General features: G+C 34.8%; 3 protein-coding genes across 8 annotated transcripts in view; all 3 read left to right on the plus strand.

Annotated features, from left to right (window-relative positions):
* Positions 1-11541, plus strand: part of LOC126753522 (dual specificity calcium/calmodulin-dependent 3',5'-cyclic nucleotide phosphodiesterase 1) — a 182277-nt gene extending 170736 nt beyond the window's left edge. For all 5 annotated transcript variants that reach the window (XM_050465035.1, XM_050465033.1, XM_050465034.1 and 2 more), the window contains 3 exons: positions 2523-2772; positions 3028-4129; positions 6103-11541. In XM_050465035.1, the coding sequence (XP_050320992.1) occupies positions 2523-2772; positions 3028-4129; positions 6103-6158 (1408 nt within the window). In that variant the 3' untranslated portion in view covers positions 6159-11541. The remainder of the gene's footprint in view (positions 1-2522; positions 2773-3027; positions 4130-6102) is intronic.
* A 997-nt stretch (positions 11542-12538) lies between these two features.
* Positions 12539-17247, plus strand: LOC126754237 (cyclin-Y). Of its 2 annotated transcripts, none has more exons than XM_050466219.1 (3): positions 12539-12860; positions 14070-15257; positions 15331-17247. In XM_050466219.1, the coding sequence occupies exons 2-3, from the start codon at positions 14519-14521 to the stop codon at positions 15711-15713; spliced, it is 1122 nt and encodes a 373-aa protein (XP_050322176.1). In that variant the 5' UTR covers positions 12539-12860; positions 14070-14518; the 3' UTR covers positions 15714-17247. The 2 variants fall into 2 exon arrangements, with proteins under 2 accessions (XP_050322176.1, XP_050322177.1); XM_050466220.1 differs by having other exon boundaries at positions 14488-15257.
* Positions 17248-18366: 1119 nt separating this feature from the next.
* LOC126754236 (homocysteine-responsive endoplasmic reticulum-resident ubiquitin-like domain member 2 protein) lies at positions 18367-23032 on the plus strand. Its single transcript, XM_050466218.1, has 4 exons — positions 18367-19261; positions 21064-21584; positions 21650-22147; positions 22245-23032. Exons 1-4 carry the CDS (start codon positions 18974-18976, stop codon positions 22585-22587), a joined length of 1650 nt encoding a protein of 549 aa, XP_050322175.1. The 5' UTR covers positions 18367-18973; the 3' UTR covers positions 22588-23032.
* Positions 23033-24011: the final 979 nt, after the last annotated feature.

Here is a 24011-nt window from a genome sequence, read left to right on the forward strand (position 1 = left end):
GAAAAAAATATTTTAAGCTCGGCCATTGCAACGCCATTTCCGGTGACCCCGCGGAAAAAAGATGCACCCATGTTGGCAGGATAACTCCTTAAAGGATCATCTAAAGTGAAAGCTACGTGTTTTAGTTAAAACCTTAACATAGAATTTGGACGAAGGAAAAAAACTGAAAATTGGATATTTAGCAGACATTTTTACGAAAAAATTAAAATTTCATTGAATGCTTTGGGACATTTTTTTCAAATAGTTGCAAACGAAAAAAATTCGTCGTTCAAGTCCTTGAGAATTGTATCTGAAAGACCGGTGTATAATTTCATGAAAAACGGTTTACTAGTTTCTCGAGAAATCTTGCCAACCGACTTCAAAAACCCGTTTAAAGACGGTGCACTTAGTCCATCTAGTCTCAAGCATACAAGTTCTCAAGGCTGTATCTCCGAAACTATTACTCAGATCGAGTTCAAAACTTAGAACAATATTCCAGAGATATTTTAAAATTTAACGAGACAATAAAAAATCGATTTTTTGAAAACCGTAAACCCATATAACAATGCTTTTTCGAGAAAAACGCGTTTAAAACTAAGCTGAAGGAACTGAGCGACTACCCCTTAAACGCCTGTAACTCAAAAACTATTTGAGATATTGGTTTGAAATTTTAGTATGTCATATTTAAAGGTATAAACTGTCGAAGTAAGACAAAAACTAAAAAAATATTTTTTTTTTTAATTCACACCACATATCCCCTTAAGGCTATAAATCTGTATTATGCATATTCTCCTTAATATTCCACTGTTTGTTAGAATATGGTTGGAACAACACAACAAACCAGAAATATTTGTGCATGTACACACGTTCTTTAGGAACACAGAAATGTTGCTGGTTCAGTAGTGAAGTGAATTGAATTACATATCGGCAAATGAGTCTAAGTAAAGTGTTATAATAACAAATACAAATATATTGTATGTGAAATCTTCAGTTTCATATTATTATTTTCATGTTTAATACACACACTAGCACAAGCGATGGTGTTAAGCGAGGATAAATGAAACCAATTTGGCTTTTGCACGCATTTGATAGCCAGATAACACTAACTAAACACATACAATTGTGTGTAGTTGTAGCGTTGTTGTAATTGTAATTTGAAATAGTAAGAAATGGTAGAGTAAAATATTTTGTGTATGTGAAGACAAGAGAAAAACACACAACTGTGTTTATTTTCAACAATTATTTCACACAATTAAAACAAAAAATAAATTTATTTTTCTTTCAAAATAACGCCAAACATGTAAATATTTCAATAATTTATTATTTTGAATATTCCAAAAGCCCCAAGCATACATGTAGCTCAAGTATTTAACACTGTACATATGTATATATGCCACTTTAACATGCTTGCTGCACACATACATATGTAATAAAGGACTCACTCATACATATATACAAGAGCATACAAATACATACATACATACATATATATGCGCACATATGTACATATACATATATAGTCACATTGTCTTAAAAAACTAACTGAAATTAATTTTAGTCCACTACAAAGGCTGTACATACAAACCCTCACGCACACAATTGATTTCAACTACTAAAAACTTAACACTCTCTAGCTACACTGTAAAAAACTCGACACTTAATTTATATACTTACTACTGTAACACCTAAATTCTTTACTAATTGCTTTACTACTTGAAAAATTTGAAGTTGTTTTGAATTTGTTTTTGTTTTTGGTTTTTTCCTGATTTTCTTCAACACTTTGTACTTTATTTCTGTTATATGTTAACTGTGCTGTGTTTTCAGTGTACTTCGTGACTTCTCACGCTCTTACTAACTGCTTTGGCCTTAACTGTGTTTGTGTTGGTTGGCTCGAAATGTACTCCAACCGAAATCTAAGAACAAGCTGCTAAAATTAAGCTCAAAACACACAGATTTTTTTTTTGCACACTATTTTCGCATTTTCGCACTTTCACTTCCGCTTCAGTTCGCCTCCGCTACTTACTTACTACACGCACTCATTTGCGTCGTACGCCGCCCACAGTTGCCACACACTCACTCTCTCTTACAAACTCTGCCACAAAGCTAGCATACAAACAGTGAACCCGAATTAACACAAACACGAAAGCGAAAGCGAAAACGAAGTACAAAACTTTAGCAACTTTTCAGTTTTAGCGCCGCGTTGCAAACTATTAATTTTGGCAATTTTTTATTTGCGAATGCCGCAAGCAATGAAATTTGTTGAATTTTCTTTGGTTTGTAACTTCACATGAGAAGTGGCGCTTTTGTTTTTTATGAAAGAGTATGATTTCATTGTTGTTTTTATATTATGTATTAACTTGAACCAAATTAAAAATTGTAAAAAGATTTGTATTGTTTTGGTTAACTTATGCTTTTAGCGAAATAGAATTGTGAATTCATATAATAATACATTTTTGGTATTCTCTCTCTTCCTCCATTTTAACCCCACAATCCCGTTACCTCTAAACAATCCTGCCACAACGTCCGTTTCCACCAATAAACAGACGCCTCGCCGATGAAGATGACGAACTATCCGAGGTGCAACCGGATGCTGTGCCACCCGAGGTGCGCGAGTGGTTGGCCTCGACGTTCACGCGGCAATCGGCGACCACACGCAGGCGAACCGATGAAAAGCCGAAATTCCGCACTGTCGCCCACGCCATACGCGCCGGTATATTTGTGGACCGAATATACCGCAGTGTCTCGCGTACGGCGCTCATGCAATTTCCGCCAGAAGTGGTCCAAATACTCAAGGTAAATGTCTAGGTGGCTTTATTAGTCTATAAGAAAAGCGAAGCTAGCGATGAGAAATATTCGTAAAATTCGCACCGATGTCCTCAGCAAGATAAGAAGAAGAAATAATAATACCTAAACTTATTAAGAAGACGAGTTTAGTCCGTCTGCTTATCCACTTTCGCCCAGATTTGGACTAATAACAGCATAACTCTTTATTACAAAAGTTTTTTTATTCTGACGTAATAACTTATCTTTGTAACTTTTCCATCCTAGAACTTGGACGACTGGTCATTTGACGTGTTCGCCCTGGCGGAGGCGGCCGGTGGTCAGCCGATCAAATATCTCAGCTACGATTTGCTCAACCGCTACGGCATCATACACAAATTCAAGATAGCGCCTGCCACATTGGAAATATTTTTGAATCGCGTCGAAGAGGGCTATTGCCGCTATCGTAATCCATATCACAACAACATACACGCGGCCGATGTTACCCAAACGACGCATTATGTGCTCTGTCAGACGGGTCTCATGAATTGGTTGACCGATTTGGAAATATTCGCCACATTACTTGCCGCTCTCATACACGACTTCGAACATACCGGCACGACCAACAACTTCCACGTCATGTCCGGTTCCGAAAAGGCACTACTCTACAATGATCGCGCCGTATTGGAGAATCACCATGTGAGCGCCGCTTTTCGCTTGCTCAAGGAGGACGATTGCAATATATTGGTTAATTTGTCGCGCGAAGAGTTTCGCGAGTTTCGCACACTCATTATTGACATGGTGCTGGCCACCGATATGTCCTTCCATTTCCAGCAGCTGAAGAACATGCGAAATTTGCTCACCCTAAATGAGGCGTCGGTGGACAAGTCCAAGGCAATGGCATTGGTGCTGCACTGTTGTGATATCTCGCATCCGGCTAAACGTTGGAATCTCCACCATCGCTGGACGATGCTGTTGTTCGAGGAATTCTTTCGGCAGGGAGATTTGGAACGCGAGCTTGGTCTGCCATTCAGTCCCATGTGTGATCGCAACAACATACTATTCCCGGAGTCGCAAATCGGTTTTATTGATTTTATTGTGGATCCCAGTTTGTCGGTAATGTCCGATATGCTGGAATATGTGTTGACTCCGTTGGCGCCCATGTGCAAGACGTCGAATGCGAGTATTGATGCTGGTGATGCGCCAGTAGATGGCGCAGCTGCAAGCCCTCGCAATAAGACCGATGCTGACGGTAGTTCAACCACGTCTTCGCAACAAGATGATAATAATGCCAAGGCGGCGGGTACAAAGCCCAAGTTCAGCATACGAAAGCCCTGGCTTACCTGTCTAAATGATAATAAGAAAATCTGGAAAGAGCAATCACTAAAAGGTGAGTACAACTGATTGTTGTCCCTTGTAAATGCCTAAGTGCGTAAAATTGCAAACAATTTATTATTTTCTCCTGCCACCCCAGCCCCTTCCCCCCCTACAGCTCTCTTCTCTAACTAGATATTTCTATTTAATAAAGGAAATTCTGGGTTAATCACATGTTTCCAAGAAGACCGCAAGAACTGCTCCAAACCAAACTATTTTTTCTGTCCTTTTTTGTTGTTGTTTTTTGTTCTAAATTTCGCACGCACATTCTGTGTACTTTTGCGCGTAAGTTGCCAAAAATGTTCATTGATTGAAATTCAATTAAGCGTTTGACCTCCAACCCTTCGACCGCAGGAACGACAGTGCTACCCGAAACGCAATTTGCTGTACTTAAACATCGACTGACCTTCGCCGACTGTTGTTGCCCACAAATTTGTCGACTTCATTAGCTAATTAATAAATATTTGCGAGCTACGCTTTCATTTAGTTTTTATATAGCCGATGCGGAGAATAAAAATGCATTAATAATGGATTCCAGCAGTTTCTTTTTAATAATTTAAGAGCTTTTCCATGTAAAATTCGGCTAAAGTCGGTTTTTTTCTTTATAATCAAAATTTAGAAATATGTAATGCTTAGACTACCCTTCTTTTCTTTATCGTAGAGATTGATATTAGTTTTTAATCGACTCCTTATGGTGCCCTCTATGTTTCTTCTTCTTACGTATATATCCTAGACTTTGAAGTCTCTAACAAAAGCCATATTCCCACATTCCTTCCCAATTTGATAGAGTTAGTTTTGTTGTCAAAAAGATGACTACTAAACTCCAGTTGGCAATCTCGCCAACCCTCGCCCCTCTAACTCAACCATTAGTATACATACATACATATGTATATATTCCCAAAATATTCTCCTCTTTGAACTCTGTATGAATTAATATTTTACAACAATTCCCATTTAACGCCAACTCGATTTGTTATTCGAAAGTGCACAATGAAATTTTTAACTGCTTGTTACCCAACCCCATGCAGCTTCTTGTTTATTTCGAGCCATTTTTAGAAAGTGCTGAAATTCGCCTCCAATTCTCCAGAGCAATACCATGGAAAGTAAGCACAGACAATTCTTCCTCCCACAACAGAAACGGCAAGTTCATTCGCCTGGGAGTATATTTTCGAATTTGCTAATGAAATACACTGCAGGCAGCCGCCTGGCAAAGTATCGGTTCAGCGCAACCAGAAAGTCTGCTTATCCATTTGCATAACAATGCCCTGCCCATTTTCACAGACCCATAAAGCTGACAAGTTGCAAAAGTCAACTACCTTCCACACACACACATATACATATACATATGCATGCACATAATTACATATGTATATAAATGTGTGTACATACGAATTACCAGCGCGCACACACCCACGCAGCATCAATATACATAGATGATTACAATTTCATCTAATTGGCGCACCAATTTGCTCATGTCACAAGTGATTTCCCCATTTTCGCAAACAAATCACTGCTGCGGGGCAATTACATTTGGTAAGCTTGTAAACGGAATTTATCTTCGAAAAGACTGGCCAACGAGGGTGGGGGTGCGGGAGGGTTGCGTGTTTATTGCTGTTCCAAACCGCAATTTGCCCAGCAGACTCGTCAACTCTCACAACAACTGACAGTTGCAGAACATGCGTGCGGAGGGGGAAATGTTGATTTGTTTAGAAGTTACTTTTGTTGTTTGCCGATTACCGTTAATTAGTACACATCTATATTATTTTATAAGTAATATAATAACACACGCGATGAATTGGAATTACTCAATTCATATGAACATGTCAGTGCATGTCATTGCACAAGACCGTTTGCTACTTGACAATTTGTTACGTATACGCCGTGTGGTCTGTGAGTGCAAATTCAGTGTGGATGTTTATGGCGTATGCGACGCAATCAATTTGCTTAACGCTATTAATCTAAATTTAACTATTTTTTCTTCCCGAACAGAGGAGGCTGCTCGCAATGAAAAAGCTCAACAAAAGGAGGGCGAAAGTGAGGAATAAACACACGGCTGGCAGCGCAAGTCTGAGTAACGACAGTTGATTTAAGTAAGGGCAACACCACATATTGGAACTGAATAGAGACTAACATGTGTAGAAAAGTATAAGAAAAAAACTATTGCAGATAAATGCAAAAACGCAAAAATACAAAAATACAAAAAATACACAAATACATACATACTAATTCTATGTATATATAAAAATTAATTAACTCGTTTTGTTTATAAAAAAAATATTATGTTGTAGGTATACACCGTAATAATGTGTGTCTACCATGAATTCGTGCGATTGTTGTGTTGCGGGCATACAAACAATTAAAATACAGTTATTTTTTTCTAAATATGCTTCAATAAGTCAAAATTATTGTTAAGTTTATGTTATAATGAAATTTAAATATTAGCAGCTTTGTACATAAAAAATGCGAAAATGTCTGCGGTAATGTACTTTATTGCAAATAAATATAAAAACAAATACAAAAATTGTAATTTACATTAATTTTGTTTATGAAAAAGTATGCTAACGAAAAAATGATGTGAAAGAGTTATGAGTTTTGATTGAACATTCTGCCATCGGCAGGCTTTTTATGAACACAAACAGAACTTTACACTTTTATTGACATTGCCGTTAATGATCGTGGCGAATAAATACAGCTTGTGAAGCAAAAAGTGTGTTTGAACAAACTCAATCAATCAGCAATAATGATAAATATTTATAAGCATGCACACATACATAAACATACAGCCCTAAATGTAAACAGAAATATTAGCCGCAAATATGCAATTTTAAACATGTGGCAATGTAAACTGCATTGTACGAGCTAAGAAGTGAATACAGCGAGAACGAGGAATGTGCAAAACAAAAAACACAACTAAAAATATATGAAACAGAAATTAAGTAAAAAAAGAAGTAGGTGACTATAACTGTTGTATACCACTTGTACATACTATATGTACATATGTAGGTATGCGCGAGCGCCATAAAAATGTTTATAATTTCAAAACTGGGCAAACAGTTGTTAAAAGTTGTGTGCAATGTAAATTGAGTGTGGAGCTTAATTAACTTTCTTTAATTTAATTTAAATAATTAAAATAATTATTTAACTTTCTTTAATTAAATTAATTTTAATTAATTAATTAAAAAGTATTGTTAGTAATATTTTTTGTTTTAGTTATGGCAGTACACAAATTTATTTTTAAGTACTTAATAATTGTTAAAATAAAATTTTATTGAAAAATATGTAATTCGATTTTTAAATTTCAACTTTTTTCTAGTTCAAATACTTGTACATTTTAGTAGCTTGTAGCATATTTAAATATAATTCTATTGTTGTTATGATATTTTCTTGGCAATGTAGAAAGGAAATAAAATAGCAAAATTTTGTTTGGTTAATTAATTGAATTTTATAGTAATTTTGAAGGAAACATTTTTTTTGGAAAATTTAATATCTAACAATATTTTGAAAAAAATATTTTTTTTTTTGGGAAACTTAATTTCTAACAAAATTTTGAAAAATATATTTTTTAAAAAACTTAATTTCCAACAAAATTTTGAAAAAAAATATTTTTTTTGGAAAACTTAATTTTTAACAAAATTTTGAAAAATATTATTTTTTTTGGAAAACTTAATTTCCAGCAAAATTTTGAAAAAAATATTTTTTTTGGAAAACTTAATTTTTAACAAAATTTTGAAAAATATTATTTTTGAAAAACTTAATTCCTAAAAAAAATTTTTAAGCAAATATTCCCAAACAAAACACGTAATTGACAACACTATAATATTTATATGTACCAAACATGTTTATAACCTGAAAAGTATAAACGCCTTGCCTGTAATTCCTGATTTCAAGTTTTCTACTGCAACTCCCTGCAACCGCGTGCTTGTGTAGCCTAACTGCTGCTCTACACTACTTACATAATACTATGCTAGCAACTCTAGTCTACTCGTGTCTTTTACTTGTGCTACTCAAACACGCAACCACTATACATACATAACTAACGGATAAGCTAACTTTTGTATATACCTACATGACTACCGAGTAATACTCGTATATACTACAAAACACATACATACATACGCATAAGCTGCTTATAGGAGCTATTATAACTGCATTGTTTATAGTAATGGCAAGCAAACAGTCATACATACATATGTTAACTGGGTGTGTGTGTGTGTGTAAATGGTAAATTTATTTTTATACGCGACACTTTTGTTGTCTGTTGAATAATTATTAAGTAATTGTTTGATTGTCGTACGTTTTGTTTACTCTTTGTCTTCTTATTTTCGTTACATTGTTTCCAAATGCAATGAGAAACTAGAAGATAATTTTGGTTAAAAGTTTTCAAATGTCTGATAACGGGACCACAACGTATAAGGATTACCATTGCTCTTTTCTTTGTCGACTGCGAGCATGAAAATTGATTCAGCTCTCGTTATAACCGTAAACTGTGTGAGTGCTAAAAGAAAACGAAGGGTGAGCGCTGGAGGTAGAGAGCAATGGTAACTACACTTAGCAGGTTGGCCTATATTATCAGCTGAAATTGGGATCATAGCTTTATTAAGGTAGTAAATAATATACTGAATAAATAGTATAAATATATGCTGCATTGTGAGTACACACACAACATACAAGTACACATTTACTTGGACTCAATTAAGTATAACAACGCTTATACATACATATATAACTATTTATGTGCATTTACATAGGTCGACCCAGTACCGAATCGGCTTTGGCGCCAAAACTTGTGCTGCCTTTGCCGCGCGGGCATGCTTGCAATAGCGATCTTACCAAGCATTAGGGTTGGCCTATGTAGATTTTGTGAAAATTATGCATAGACAAATATAACGCCCTTGACTTTATATGTGTGCGTGTGGTGCAGACATGTATGTATGTATAAACTTTACAAAAGTATTTAAAGCAAAAATGTAAAATTACAAAAGTACACTCATGTTATAATTTAAAGCGCATAATGTTGTAGATATAAAGGGAAAGGTACATAAATGAAAAAAAAATATAAAAATAATAATAATTTGAAGGAATATGACGTGAAAATTGTATGTGTTCCTGCAAAAATTAAATTCTGCGCGCAATTTGCAACATTTCAATTTCTAGCCAAACATTATTACAGCAAAAATGCCGTTAAGCTTGAAAATGCAGCAAATCCTTACACACTTAAAAAGCAAATAGCAAAGATCTTATAAATGTACAATTTTTGTGAAATTTGAAATTAAACACGTCCATGATGCAAAAACTTTAATAAATTATGTACAGTAATCAACAAAAGCCTAAAAAATAATGCATAAATTGTAGTAAATGTGCATACAGACGTACGCGCATGTATTTGTTAAAACTGAATAAGTACATATATTTATATACACTTATGTGAATAAAATTAGCAGTTACAAGCAGAAAGTACTTACAACTTCATGAAGCAACAGAATTTTGCGGCGGAGCTCTGATTAGCTGCTAGCCACTGGGCACTTAATTAACTGAGCAATGCTGGGGAAATGCCAACACACCGAAAAAATTTTTGACTGAACGTTTTCAGATAGATAATTTTTTCCAAAACTGCAAGACTTTTTGCTTAAAACAGAATAAGTTAAAAAACTGCAAGACTTTCAATTACTCTTTGCTTAAAAAAAATAAGTTGAAACCTACTATTATATTACAAAAATTAATTACTTAAGTCTTGGTTTGGTGATATTGGACCGCGCACCGCCTGTTTTGACCCTTCTCTGTGGCTATTTGCCATTTCAGCCGACTGGAATCAAGATGGAAATAATCAATGGCTTTACATCTTGCTTTACTCAAAAGGAGGAAAAAACTTAGATTTTGGTGCCCTTTTCGGAGTCACATATGCAACATAGTTCCAGTTCTTAAATTAAGTCAAATGAGATAAGTGAATAGAAGAGAAAGAAGAGAGGAAGCAGTGAATTATTGTATTGCTTGCTCTAGCAGTAGTCTCTTGGCTTGCAGTTACCCCGCACTTGCAGTTAGATCACTGGCATAAGTTCCTCATACACTTAACTTTTTATAACACTGTTACAAATATTTGCCTACAATATATTTTTCTTGCACTGTCTCTCAATAAAATCATTAAAATGACATGGCTAAAACAAAAATTCCCCATAAGCTAACCTTTTCTTGTTAATACAATTACAGTTCCATCAGTCGGTTACGAAGCTACACATTCAGTGCCTCTATTACACTGTGCAACCAGGCCTCATTTAGTTTATCAACTATCAACTGCACCTTTCTTGTAAATTGTACAAATAGCCAATGAGCAAATCCTCGACTGCATAAAAAAATATTTGTAATGAAACCCCAAAGCCACCATAAGAAATACATACATAGGTGTCTACTTAAGTACTTGCGAAATTTATTAATTACAAAAACAAATATCTACTTTGCTGCACTTAACAGAATTTAGAATTTGCCGACTGCAAGTTTTGAAAAATCAGCAATGCAAAAATACATTTATGAAAGTGAAAAATGCGAATTGCGTTTAATCGTGTTTGTTGTGTAAATAAATTGTTGGCAGCGAGTTGCAAGGAAGGCAAACTTATAAGTGTATTTAAAAAATCGAAAATAGAATTTAATGCAAAGTAACAAAGTGCAAGTTTAGTCATTAGAACATATAGCAAATGTAGATTATCTACTCAAACGCGAACCCTATCAAGTTCGAAACTTTTGAGGTTAGTTACATATACTGTAGAATTGTCGTCGCTGCAAAAGTTATGGCAAAACGGGAAAGCATACATGGAAAGAAAGCAATCATTTAAGGTAAATAATTAGTTTTACGATTTAGCTGCTTGATAAATAATAATTATATTAAATAATCAGAACAATGCACATACATACATATAAAAATATTACAAAAAAAAATAAATAAAAGCTCCCTTGAAGCGAATATTTCAGTGAAGGAAAGAGCACAAAAAATATGAATAACAAATTACATCCATTTAAAATCTCCTCAATAAAATGCAGACATTCAAAATTTATATATAAACAAGAAATCAACTGTAAATAGTTTTAGCAAGTTCTCCTTTTTTGAACCATTTAATTAATTGAACTCAAGCAAGGTTTACTGCTAAATAAAGTAGAATTTTTTCTACTTGCCTAATTACACAAACTGGGATAACTTCATTGTAGTTTTGTTACCTAAATAAAGTGCTTTTATATTTAAAATTAAAGCCAACATTAACTTCGTCTGAAGGCACTGACCTTTTTAATTACACTCTAAACCTTAATAACGTTGATTATGTCGATTTGATGAATAAATACAATATGTAATTTATTACATTATTTAATTTATAGTAAGACAACAAGTAAATAATGCTATACATATGAGGAATATTATTAAATACAAATAATGAAACTTTAAAACCGATGTCTCTTATTTGTTATGTCTAAAGAAGTTGTGAAGTGGTAAGTATAATATTGGTTAGTCGAAAAAGTCTTTTCGCATTTTGTCAATAGATGTCGTCGCAGTCGTAAATCGCCAGTGCTACCAACCACATTGTGTCATACTATATAGTGTTGGAAAGGTGAGATTTTTAGCTTCACTTAAGCAATGGTCCAAGCGTGGTGAAGCGCAACGAATAGTCGCAAAGCCAGGATAGACGCCTCGAAAAGTTATGCTGAGTGCTTGGTGGGATTGAAAGCAATTGAAAAAAACGACCATAACTGATCAACAGAAAGGGCTTCGTCCTCCATCATGACAACGCTAAACTAGACACATTTTTGATCACTCGGAAAAAACTGGGAGAGCTTGGCTGAGAAGCTTTGATGCATCCACCATATAGCCCCGACCTTGCACTATCGGACTACCATTTGTTTCGGTCAATGGAAAACTCTCTTAATAGAGTATAGTTGGCTTCAAGAGAAACATGTGAAAATTGTTTTAAAAAGTTTCAATTAAGTTCTCATTAATTTAACCAAGACTGCTTCTTTCAACAAAGAGAGTAAATTATTTTTTTTTTAACGGAAACCTGACTAACAGATGGCTGCTAAACGGACAGCATTAGATAACATCCCTAAAACTGCACAACAAACAATCGTTGAAAATAATTGGAAAGAGCGCTGATACTCGCATCAGTCTGGCAACCTGTTTAAATAATCATTTTACAATATCCATCAGCTGTTTATGGCAGGGTTGCATTAGAGAGTATTTACTTAGCAATTGTGCTTTCGCGTTAACATTGGTTGTCACGTTTCAAATTTACAAACACACACATAAATCTTGTTAATCGCTGCATAATTGCCATGAACGAAGCCTTACAATGGATTTTTGAGTTTTCTGTTAATATTTTTTTCTACGCTTTCTATTTACTCGTACTTTGCGTACTTTATATAACGACCATTGAAATACAACCATGCGCAATGCACACGAACACACTGGTCAAGCCGATAAACGAAATACCGAAAAATCACAAAAACCGCAACTTCTGTGAGAAAAATAAAATTCTATTTATTTTTTGATAGAAATACTCGTACATGTGCGGTTTTAACATCATCATTTTGAGATGAACTAAAGTGTTGCAATATTAAAATGTAAAAATCCAAAGATGTTATAAATAGTTTTTCAACAGACGAATTGCAGTTTGTGCAAACGCAACAACAAATACTTCGAAAGAGCCACACCAAACGTCTTCACAAGGTGTCAAACGGACAAAGGAACCGTAAACTGCAAAATAAATAAATTTGTAAGTGAAAAAACTATGAATCAACAAAATAGCTATGAATCAGTACATAAATTGGAATGTGTGGATTGGAAGATTTATAAATCTGTATGCTATAAATGAAAAAGCTAGCTGGAAAATGCTACATTCTGCAAGCAATTCGTCCACCGCCTGTCTGTTTATTTTCAGTATCCTAGTGTTATATACGAACCAATTGAAAAAACTAGGCAGTGGTAAAATTGTATAAATTGTAGGCTGCAAAACGAGCAATCCAAGGAACTAAATAATTCTAAATCAGTATTTCGTATATTAGTGAATTCCAACCTGTTTCTTTTCGTAATATGTAGCTAACGTAGATTATGTCAACATTTTTATAAAGCTCCCAACAATCATGAGTCGTTTCATTAATTATACTCTTATCTTAATCTGCTATGATGTCGAAAGGTGGGCTACATATGCAAATAATAATTCATATATCTATGTATATAAGCAAAATTTCAAGCAAACGCAAATTTACGGCTTACTGGTCTAGTTTGTACAAGATCTTTGCAATTTCCTAAATAGTTTTTGTGGCAGCTACGTACATTTATTCATACATACACGTGAATCCGGTTAGTTTGGAAACGAACACCATAGGTTTTCAATTTCTTAACTATGATCGGTTCAGCTACACGCCTACGCAATTAACAGTTAACTTTGAGTAAATACTCATTATTTTGATTTTTTCAATAACTCTTAACAACTTCTTAGTCACAACAGCATATATATTATTTAAAAAATAATAATCTACACCAAAAGCACAGTTATAAGAAATAAATGAAAACAATATTTTTGCTTGGTAAATACGGTCTAATTGTCGTTGTGCAGTAATTGATATGCACACAAACATGTATGCATATGTATTGATAAGTAAGCAGGCATTTACATACATTTGCCGGCTTTTTGTAATTACGGACGTAAGCAAGAGAAGAAACTCTTCGGTGTAAATATTTGTTTTTCTAGCGCAATCTTTTCATAATTGTTAGCTTCCACTGCTGCCTTAACTTAATTAAAAATGAAAATTGATTATTATACATATATTTATGTCCTTTTTATATTTTCGACCAATAATCCATTGCAGGGCTTATCATGTTTACCGTGTAGAATTGATAAATTTAAATGTAGAAAACTTTATTTAGTTATGAAAGTAAAAAATACCTTTAGAGTTTACTATAGCTATAATCATATTTTCAGATTCAGAAAAGGAGCTCGGTTATCAGCAAATATGCAGCTATATATATAAATGTGCCAAATATTGAGGAAGTTTGTGTAATATTAGAAATCAATATTTAAAGTTTCATTATACACAGATGAAACCAGTCTCCATCATTAGCTATTTCGCTAAACAAATCATCGTTTACATGTATGCCAAATATTGATGAAAGACAACCATACTTAACTTGGTTGAATAAAATAGAAAATATCCCAACTAGTCAACAATTTATGAAAAAAGTATGAACTAAAAATTGAAATTGATCAATTCAATAGATTCGATGCCAGCTTAGGCAAATTGTAACTCTATCGGCCTCAATTTTATATTTCCTCGCATTCAATAGATCTCTTTTCATTTATTATATATCATTCGATATATAGTCACATAATCGTTCTATAGTTAAATAGCTTGCATATTTCGTTGTGGGAACATGGGAAACAAAAACTCCTGTTGCGCTTATGCGAGTCCTCAATCCGATCGCAAATCTAAAGAAATTCCACCTGTTTATGAGGAGCGGCATCATGTACATAGCAGCCATCACATCTCATCTTCACAACATCAGCTGGATGGACACATTTCTGCTTCCACGGCGGCTATTCATCACAGTGCTGGCACACTGGACAACCCTCATAATTTGCAACACATTTCGGAACGTGAAGCGCTTGAGGGCGAAGAGGATCCATCTGTGGACCCCACAGCTGCAACGATGTTTCTCGAACGCTCCAAAGTCGAAAATGGAGGAATTTCCCGAAAACGGTCACAACACCAAATCGCCCAACAAGCTGCGAATTCTACTGGTGGAGGCCTAAAAAAGAGCTCGTCTTGTTCTACTATCTATTTGGATGACAGCACGGTGTCACAACCGAATCTGAAAAATACGGTGAAATGTGTCTCACTCGCAATTTACTATCACATTAAAAATCGACAATCGGATCGTCGTCTTGACATTTTCGATGAGAAACTACACCCTTTGACCCACGATGCCGTGCCTGAGGATTATGATTCACATAATCCAGAGCATAGACAAATTTACAAGTTCGTACGCACTCTATTCAATGCAGCTCAATTGACTGCCGAATGTGCCATTATAACACTAGTCTATCTCGAGCGTTTGCTAACTTACGCAGAATTGGATTTGGCACCGTGCAATTGGAAGCGAATGGTACTGGGTAAGTTAGAGGATTTATTTAATGTGAAATTTTGTAACTAATTCTATATATTCTTTTTTTTCTTCTAACATAGGTGCCATATTACTCGCCTCCAAGGTTTGGGACGACCAGGCAGTGTGGAATGTGGATTATTGTCAGATATTAAAAGACATTACTGTGGAGGATATGAATGAACTAGAACGTCAATTTCTTGAATTATTACAATTCAATATAAATGTACCCTCATCCGTCTACGCCAAATATTACTTTGATTTACGCACGCTTGCCGAGGCGAATGATTTGTCCTTCCCTACTGAACCACTCTCTAAAGAACGTGCTCAGAAATTGGAAGCCATGTCTCGTGTTATGCAAGATAAAGTAACAGCCGAAGCTTTAAAAAATGGTATGAAGAAATGGTCTTCTATGGACAATATCAGTCAGGGTGGACCACGAAGATCTGTTGCTATACTTTCGTGATTTTCGCTAGTATATTAGATCAATTAAACAAAAAATCGGATGTAAAACTGACGTACAGCAACAAAATTATATATATGAAGCGCACACATTTTTAACTTGTCTGTTCCATAAACCTGTAATTTATGAACTGGGAAGAAATAAGGCCGAAGTATATTAAGGTTGCCACCAAATTTTGACATGGAGCGTTATGGCAAATATAAGGCTTATTGGTGTATAATTTTCAACCTTTTAACACGAACTAATTTGCACACTTTTTCGTTATTTCAAATATATCACCATATTATTTGAAGGCCATCTTGCTCGACGTAGTATCTGTTGGAAGCATTCCAATGTCAAAATTCAAATGGAAGTCGTTCAACATTTTAGATAAATGTGCAATATCTAAGCCACATTGAGAAGCTTACATCTGCATACATACATCTAAAGATAAATATGACTTATTTGCTGAAGACGTCATACAACTAAAAGGAATGCATTATTAACAAGCGAATCTGGAACTCCAACAATGTCTCTTCCGAAAACGCCCTGTTGCAGGCTTTTTCATTAATGTTATACATATATCCTTTATATGCTCGAATTGTGCAAGCTAAGCGTTAAAGACCGTTTTGAGAAGCTTTTAAATTAAACTTTACATACCACATACGTACTTTTTCGAGGACATGTAAAGAAGCGGTGCGAACTTTGGTACATAATATTGACATTTTAAAAATAAATAAATACAGCGGCCAAATAACATGAAATGAATAAAAAAAAAACTTCAGAACACTGGAACGTATGTAGATACTTTTAATGCTAAGAAAAATCGATTAAAAAATAATATAATATTCATCATCAAAGGTTTACATTTGTTTTATAATTCGTTACTGTGCTATTATAACGAACTTTAGTGGCGATAAGTGAAAAATCCTATGAAGGAATTGCATTAAATTATATTTTTATATATTAACAAATTTTCATATTAATAAAACTTTGGTTGCTCACAACGCTCTCATCAACCACTCGCTAATACACTGCTAAACACAACAAACTCTATATTTTTGTATAAACAAAAAAAAACAATTTTGTGATGTTAATGTTTCATAGAATTTCCTCTTAAAATTTTAGTTTTCCATACGTATTTAATAATACATATTTTGTATAAGTAAAAACGAATCGATTTTGTTTAATAGGCGTTAATATATGAATTAGTAATAATTAGTTATAAATATGTACTTTTAAAAGTAGCGAACAACATTCATCAAAGGAAAATACTTGAAACTTTTTAGTATATATGTATGTATGTAAGTTTTACTTCTATATAACGCATTAATAATAACGGTAACGAAAATTAAATCATCAGAAAATGCTAGGAGATAAAGAAATAACCAAAAGATCTATTTTGAGGTAGAATGTAGTGAAAAATATGCAATAACAAATTAAATTATTAAAAAAGACCAAAATATCAATGCGAATACTTAAATGGAAAAACATTTAATTTGTATTTCTTTTACACATAACGATGTTTCAATAAAGACTACAATTCGATATAATGCCATGGGAAGTTTATGAATGTTGCTAAAATCAAGCCATATTAAACCTGGCACGGGATGAAGTTTCGGAACTGGTACCAATTTTTGTACATTAAGGTTAGTTCATACCTGGCTACGTTAGACGATTTAAGGGAATGTTTTAATAAACTTCATTTGTTGTTCCAGCGACAAACTCATTCGGATTCATTCCCAAATACTGGCTAGTTGACTTGCACTCGACAGAAGCGGAAACGAAATTCAATTCGGTGAAGCCGCGTTCACCACACAAATAGTTTTAAATAAAATAACTTTCGTACAAATTTCTGATTTGATATTTACTTTCCAAGTTAAGCATCTTTCTTTCTAGATAAGGAAACGCAAATTACAAATTTTAGTTTCCTTCTAGAGTTGCCACCTATTTATTTTGATTGCCAATAAAAAAGAAGTAATCGAATTGGATTTTCGGTTCCAATTCATAAGTTTATAGCCATGTTCAAGCATTAGCGGAGCTGTATATCGGTTAAGAAACTACAAAAAAATTTACCATTTTTTAAGAAAAGTTTATAGTCTTTTCAAGGTACGAGGCTTCTAGCGCATGCCTCAGTCACATTTTAATTTTACATTAACACAGTATTATTTATATATATTAATCACATGACGAAGATTTCTTATACGTTCGAAGAATCTCTTATTGGCAGGGACGGTAGGGTGTTGCATTCATAATATTTGATTCCAATACATCGAAATTTTATCAACCAACCACCAATCAGAAATGACCAAATGTGTGAATGCAAAGATAATGGTGTGTGTTTGAAAAGTGCAAACATAAAAGAAAGTCGAATAAGAGAAGAAACAAATTGCAAAATAAGTCAAAAGGGAAAAAAGCCGATTATTTTTCTGGGGGTAATTTGTTTTTCCCATTTATTTTATTACATATTGGTCAGATGGTAATATTGATTGGAATAAATATTTTATTGTATATATTTCCTGCTAGTTTCTAAAAATACTCCCTAACACATTTGTAGTAAAATTTTTACTTTGGAAAAAAGTTTTCTGAAATTTTATTTACAAATTAGTGTTGCCTCTTTTCAAATTTACGCCGCGGCAGGGCTAATTGAAACGAAGAGTGAATCAAGTAGAAACAAATAAAACGAGTAGACGAAGCAAAACTGCCAAAAGCGAAGATATTGTGTGAAAATCGAATTTTTCTTGTGGTTCGCAAACAATTTTATGGAAAATCTGACAAAATTTTTAAGTTAAATAAATATTGCTAACAGAATTTGTGCAACATATAATATACGAAAATAGAACGCGCAATAGTGAAGAATAAGTTACAGTGAAGTGAAGCCGAGCTATTGAAATTTCAATACACATACGAAAAGCAAGAAGAGAAAAAATTGCTATTTAGAAACTGCGGAAGGAGGCAACAGCGTAAGGTGGGACACATGTGTGAAGTGTGTAGCAGAAAAATTAAATAATTTCAATACTAAAAATAGATGAGAGTCGCTTATAAACATCAGTAACCCAAGATTATTCAACTGAAGCAGTTGCTAAATATTTGCAAAAACGTTGTGTAGAGAGAAAACTGAATTTCTCTGGGGAAGTTTATTCATCTTGGGGTGGAAACAAAACAAAACAAAACAAGCAAACAATTGAAAACAGCTCACAGATTCCATTTGACTTTAGTTTTTGTATTTGACGCGATCTCCAATTATATTAAAGTAAAATTGATTGTGATTGCAAATTTGAAAAATGAACGAAACAACTGCAGCGACAACTTCGTCCACAACGTCTTCAGCCGCCGCGGTTGCTGATAGTGCGAGTGCTGCAGCGACTACAAAAACTGCATCAACAGTGAACTCAGCTGGAAGTGTTGCGTCAGCGTCTATTCCAACAACAACAACTGCAAAAGCAACAAGTGTGAAACTATTAATTAAAGCCTCAAACCAACAGTATGAAGATCAGATCCTCGATATTGACTTGCTATGGACGGTTAAGCGATTAAAAACACATTTGGAAATGGTATATCCGAATAAACCGGTGAGTGCTTGCTTACTTCATCAACTATAACAACATGAAATTCCATATTATCCAATTTCCTATGATAACCAACTGGTTATCTGTACATGTTTTTCTTATCAGAATCCAATTTTGCGAATGTTGCATAGATTATAAACACACATTGCTCATCTTTGCGCACTGTTTTGATCGAATGAGGCGTACGTGTTTTTTTTGATACTTTTGTATAGTATCATATTATCACATTTTGTTCTATAGCTGTTTTTAAAACTAGCTTTACGTGTTATAAAAGTGACGGTGCAAATATTTTTCAGTTGTTGCTATTGTATAATGATTTGATGAGAGTCTTAATTATAACTGTATAATGATAATTACACAGAGGCAAATTTTGAAACAATATTATGAGCATAAAATGGGATGATGGTAACAATTAAGTTCATTGGCGTGTCTCTAAAAGACTTGTTGTTTATTTAAGTATTATGGAAGTTGATAAAAAAATGGATACGAAAATGTGTTGTGATAAATGTATATTTTAAGTACACTATAAATTGTCGACGTTGCATAATTGACAAAATAATATTTTCTATTTACAAACAAAGTAACAGTACGCAAAACTCTGGATTTTGTTGTTTTGCTTCGCTTATTTTTGTGTGGCGATCGTTTATCTTATCAATGTTCCAGTGAGCTTTCAGTATGTGTACTCAACTATTGCCTACCTAAGTACATTTCTGTTTATGCATACATACGTATGTATGCATATATTGACTTGTGTATATAAACCTACATTAGTCGAGGCAACGCTTTGCAAACATCTCGATCGGTCGCAGACCGAAGGTTTTAGGTTTCAGTTCGTATTTCGTTGATTATACGGTATTTTTACTGTATTTATATTTTGGTGTGTTATTTTATAGCAGTTGATTAGAACCTTCAAATGAATAGCACTCCTAGAATATTCTTGATTGCTTGTAAATCTTATTGTATTTATTTTAGTGTGTGTCTTTGAAGCGGTTGCTCGCAATATCGCCCGCAGACAAAGTTAGGCCGTATTATATATAACAGCTGTCTTATCAGAAACAATAATATTTAAAACATCGACGTATTGAGGTGAAATTAATTATTCATATTAAATAGTGCCACGTGTACATACAAAAATTTCGTCCTATAAACGTTGTTAAGTACTTACATCTAAAATTTCCGTTACAATTACGCTCTTGCTGAAAATATCCTTCAATATTTTATTGGAATTTAAAGTTTTAGTGAGTGTAAATTTGTAAAACTACTATTTGTTTTTTGTTTTTGCATTGTGTTTACATATATTTGTATTAAATAAAGCTTAGTTATGTGAAAAGTTACAAGGTTCAAGTCTTAAAATGCCAATGTCCATGTTTCTATATTACACGCTCTCGTTAATTGCACCAGATGCAATCTACCATGCATACATTTCGCTCCAACAAAACAAATAACGTTTTACACGCTTTTCCGAAAGCAATAAAATTAATTCCAATATACACATGAAAAACTATGCGAGCACGCAAATCCAACTCTAGTTGAGCCACTTAACGTGGAAAATGTAATGGACACGTCACTCTTCTCTCACATCCACTTACACTTGTACGCGTGTATGCAACAGCTGTAAATATACTCAAAGAAAGTCTCATAACAACTGAGCAAATAATGCATCTTTTGCGTATTATAGAAGTATCGAAACTGTTTTGAGTTAGGCCTCATTTTGAACTAAATTATATGCTTATATGTATTCTATGTACTTAACGTAGTTTATGTCTAAAGGTGTTAATTGATACCACTTGCTTCTTCCATTACAGCCCGTTGACGAGCAGAAGCTAATATATTCAGGTCAGCTGTTGAATGATAATTTGCTGTTGAAGGATGTTATACGGAGCTACAAAGACGTTTATACACAAAATCACATAATACATTTAGTGTACACACCGAAAAACTCTCTAAATACCAATTTCAAACAGAAGTCGAAAGTTAGCGTATCTTCCTCCTCCGCTAACATGATTCACAGTGGTAATACCGGCGACGGGCTGCGACAGCGTCATGTTGCTGGATCTGATTCTGCAAATGCTGCTCCTCAATACAATAATCAGCAACAATACTATCAACAATACCAGCAACAGCAGCAGAATTTTTTGTTTCCACAATTCAACCAACAATTACAAAATCCGCCGTGTCCTACATATGATCCTAACAACTCACGAAATGTGTTACCATTCCCGATGCCTGGACAGTTCAATATTCAAGCTATGGCCACACAACAAGCCGCTATGTACCAATGGATGCAGCAAGTCTATTCGCAATATATGGAACAGTATACTCGAATGTGCGTCTCTTCGCACTTTTTAAAATATACCCAAAACTATATTAATAAAATTGCAATAATTTTAGGGCTACCTCACCGTCAACTGGAATCGCCAATTTTTCTATGCCAAATGTAGCAACGGCCACAGCAGCCAATTTGCCGGCAATCGGTGTAAGTCCATTGGGATTCAATCCTTTTCAACAACAGATGCCTTTTATAGCGCCAACCACAGCGGCGGGTGTAGCTGCAGCCGGCGCTAACAATCCTGTGATATCGGCGGCGTCCTTGTTGTCGCAACCAGGCCGCGTGCAGCCACTGGCGCAAGCTGTGCCCGCTGCGGAGAGCAACACAGCTGCGGAGGCGGCTGTCGGCGAGCAACCCCAACAGGCGCAGGCACAACCAGAACGCCAACAAGCAGTCGCGCCACGTTTTCCCAATATTGTGCAGGAGGAGCAAGAGAATCGCGATTGGTTGGACAGTTTCTTTGCGATTACACGTCTCGCTATCTTTTTGACAATTCTGTACTTTAACTCATCTCCATTGCGCTGTCTTGCGGTTGTCATTATTGCTGGTGGTATTTATCTGTAAGTCAAATATTTAATATATTGCATAAAATGTATTTTTCCTTTATATATATATTTATTTTATAATTACATTTATCTCTAATTTCTTCTTTTGTAGCTACCACATCGGTGTGTTGCGCCTGCGTAATGAACGCAACAACAATAACATCAATCGCAACAACAATGCGGCGGATGCGGACCAAATCCGACGAGGTGTGCGACAAGTGCAGCAAGCTGCACAGGCCGACGAACGGCGCAATCCGGAAAACGAAGGCGCTGCCGCCGATGCTGCTGCCGACAGTCAACCATCGGCCACCGACGCGGCGGGCGCGGAAAGTACAGCGACAGCGGCAGCTGAAGCCACTGAAAATAACGATAATACCGCATCTGTGATCTCTGTTCTGCGCACTTTTGTGGTGACATTTTTCACTTCATTGCTGCCCGAAACGCCGACACTTTGAAGGGAGTCAGAAATTGAATTGCTTTAGATGGAAAATTTATGGGCAGTTTCCTATATGTATTTTTAAAATATTTGTATTAATCTAACCAATGTTTGTTTATCTTCCGATAACGTTAACACCACCGTCGTTTATATGCGCCAATACGAATGTTTGGAAACTTTGGCCTTTATATTAAATTCGAAACATTTTGGACGCGGCATGTTAATACAAATATGCTTACATGCATGTGAAATGTAATTATTCACTGTTTCTAAAGAAAGCTAACTGTTTTTCTCTCTATATTATTATTATTTTTTTTTTAAGAATTTCAATGTTAGAATAGTATTGGAAAAACCAGTTACATGCCGCTAAACGCTGACTTGAGCGATGGTTGTTTAGTGTGATTAATAGATAAACCATTGTGAAAGAATTCTGCTAAAATATATCGAAACTATTGAAATCTGTAGCCTATGACGTTGCATCCTTATTTAGCTGCACTTACGGCATCAACTGTCAAGATACCGTTTTAGTACACATTAACATATTTTTGCTATTGTTGGCGTCTGTTGGCGTTTATTATTTGTTTATAGCTTTTAAGTAACAAACATATACTTACATAATACACATTTATAAATAAAAAAGGAAGTATATTTATGGTATAAGAAACCATTCTGATTATTACAAAATAAAACAAAAAAAATCTATTCATTTAAAGACAATGAAATCGTGTAATAGTTATTGCGACTCTCACTGAATACCCAAATATTTTTGGGGGCAGTTAAATTCGTGATTCCGGACGCATATGTAATAGAAAAAAGCTTCGGGATATTGTAGCTGTTGAAACCCTGAAGCTGCTAACAGAATAGATCTATATAATATACATATCGCTCAGAATTAAAAGATCCCGACAAATATATAATATAAGACATTAACATGAAGTCGAACCCATCCTTAACTCAAAAATCACGTTTTTTGATTTATGCCGGTCTTGCAGCAAATGAGCGATATGAAGAGCCAAGTTTTCCTATCTAATCTATTACTAAATATAACTATATTTGTTTCCCGGCGAATTCGGTCAGCTTCAACCCATTTGGAGGTGTTCCATTATTTCTTTGCCCACCCTGGCGTTAAAGTCACCGAGCACGATCTTGACATCGTGGCGTTGGCAGCTTTCGTAGGTGCGCTGCAAGCGCTTATAGCAGACATCTTTGATCGCATTGTTTCCCTTTTCCGTCGCGGCGTGAGCGCAAATCAGCGATATGTTGAAGAACGTATTTTGGCAAGACCTTCATCCACCGGGGTGAATGCCAGGACTCGGTGACGGAGTCTCTCTCTGTACTGTAGTAAATGCCACAAGGATCTGCTTGTCCCAGTTCTTGTCCCGTCCGTCGTTCTTCTTGAACGGCGGCGATTTCAGCCTTTACTCTTACGAGGACATCAATTAG

This window comes from Bactrocera neohumeralis, chromosome 3, assembly GCF_024586455.1.
Source record: "Bactrocera neohumeralis isolate Rockhampton chromosome 3, APGP_CSIRO_Bneo_wtdbg2-racon-allhic-juicebox.fasta_v2, whole genome shotgun sequence".
NCBI classification, from domain to species: Eukaryota; Metazoa; Arthropoda; class Insecta; order Diptera; family Tephritidae; genus Bactrocera; species Bactrocera neohumeralis.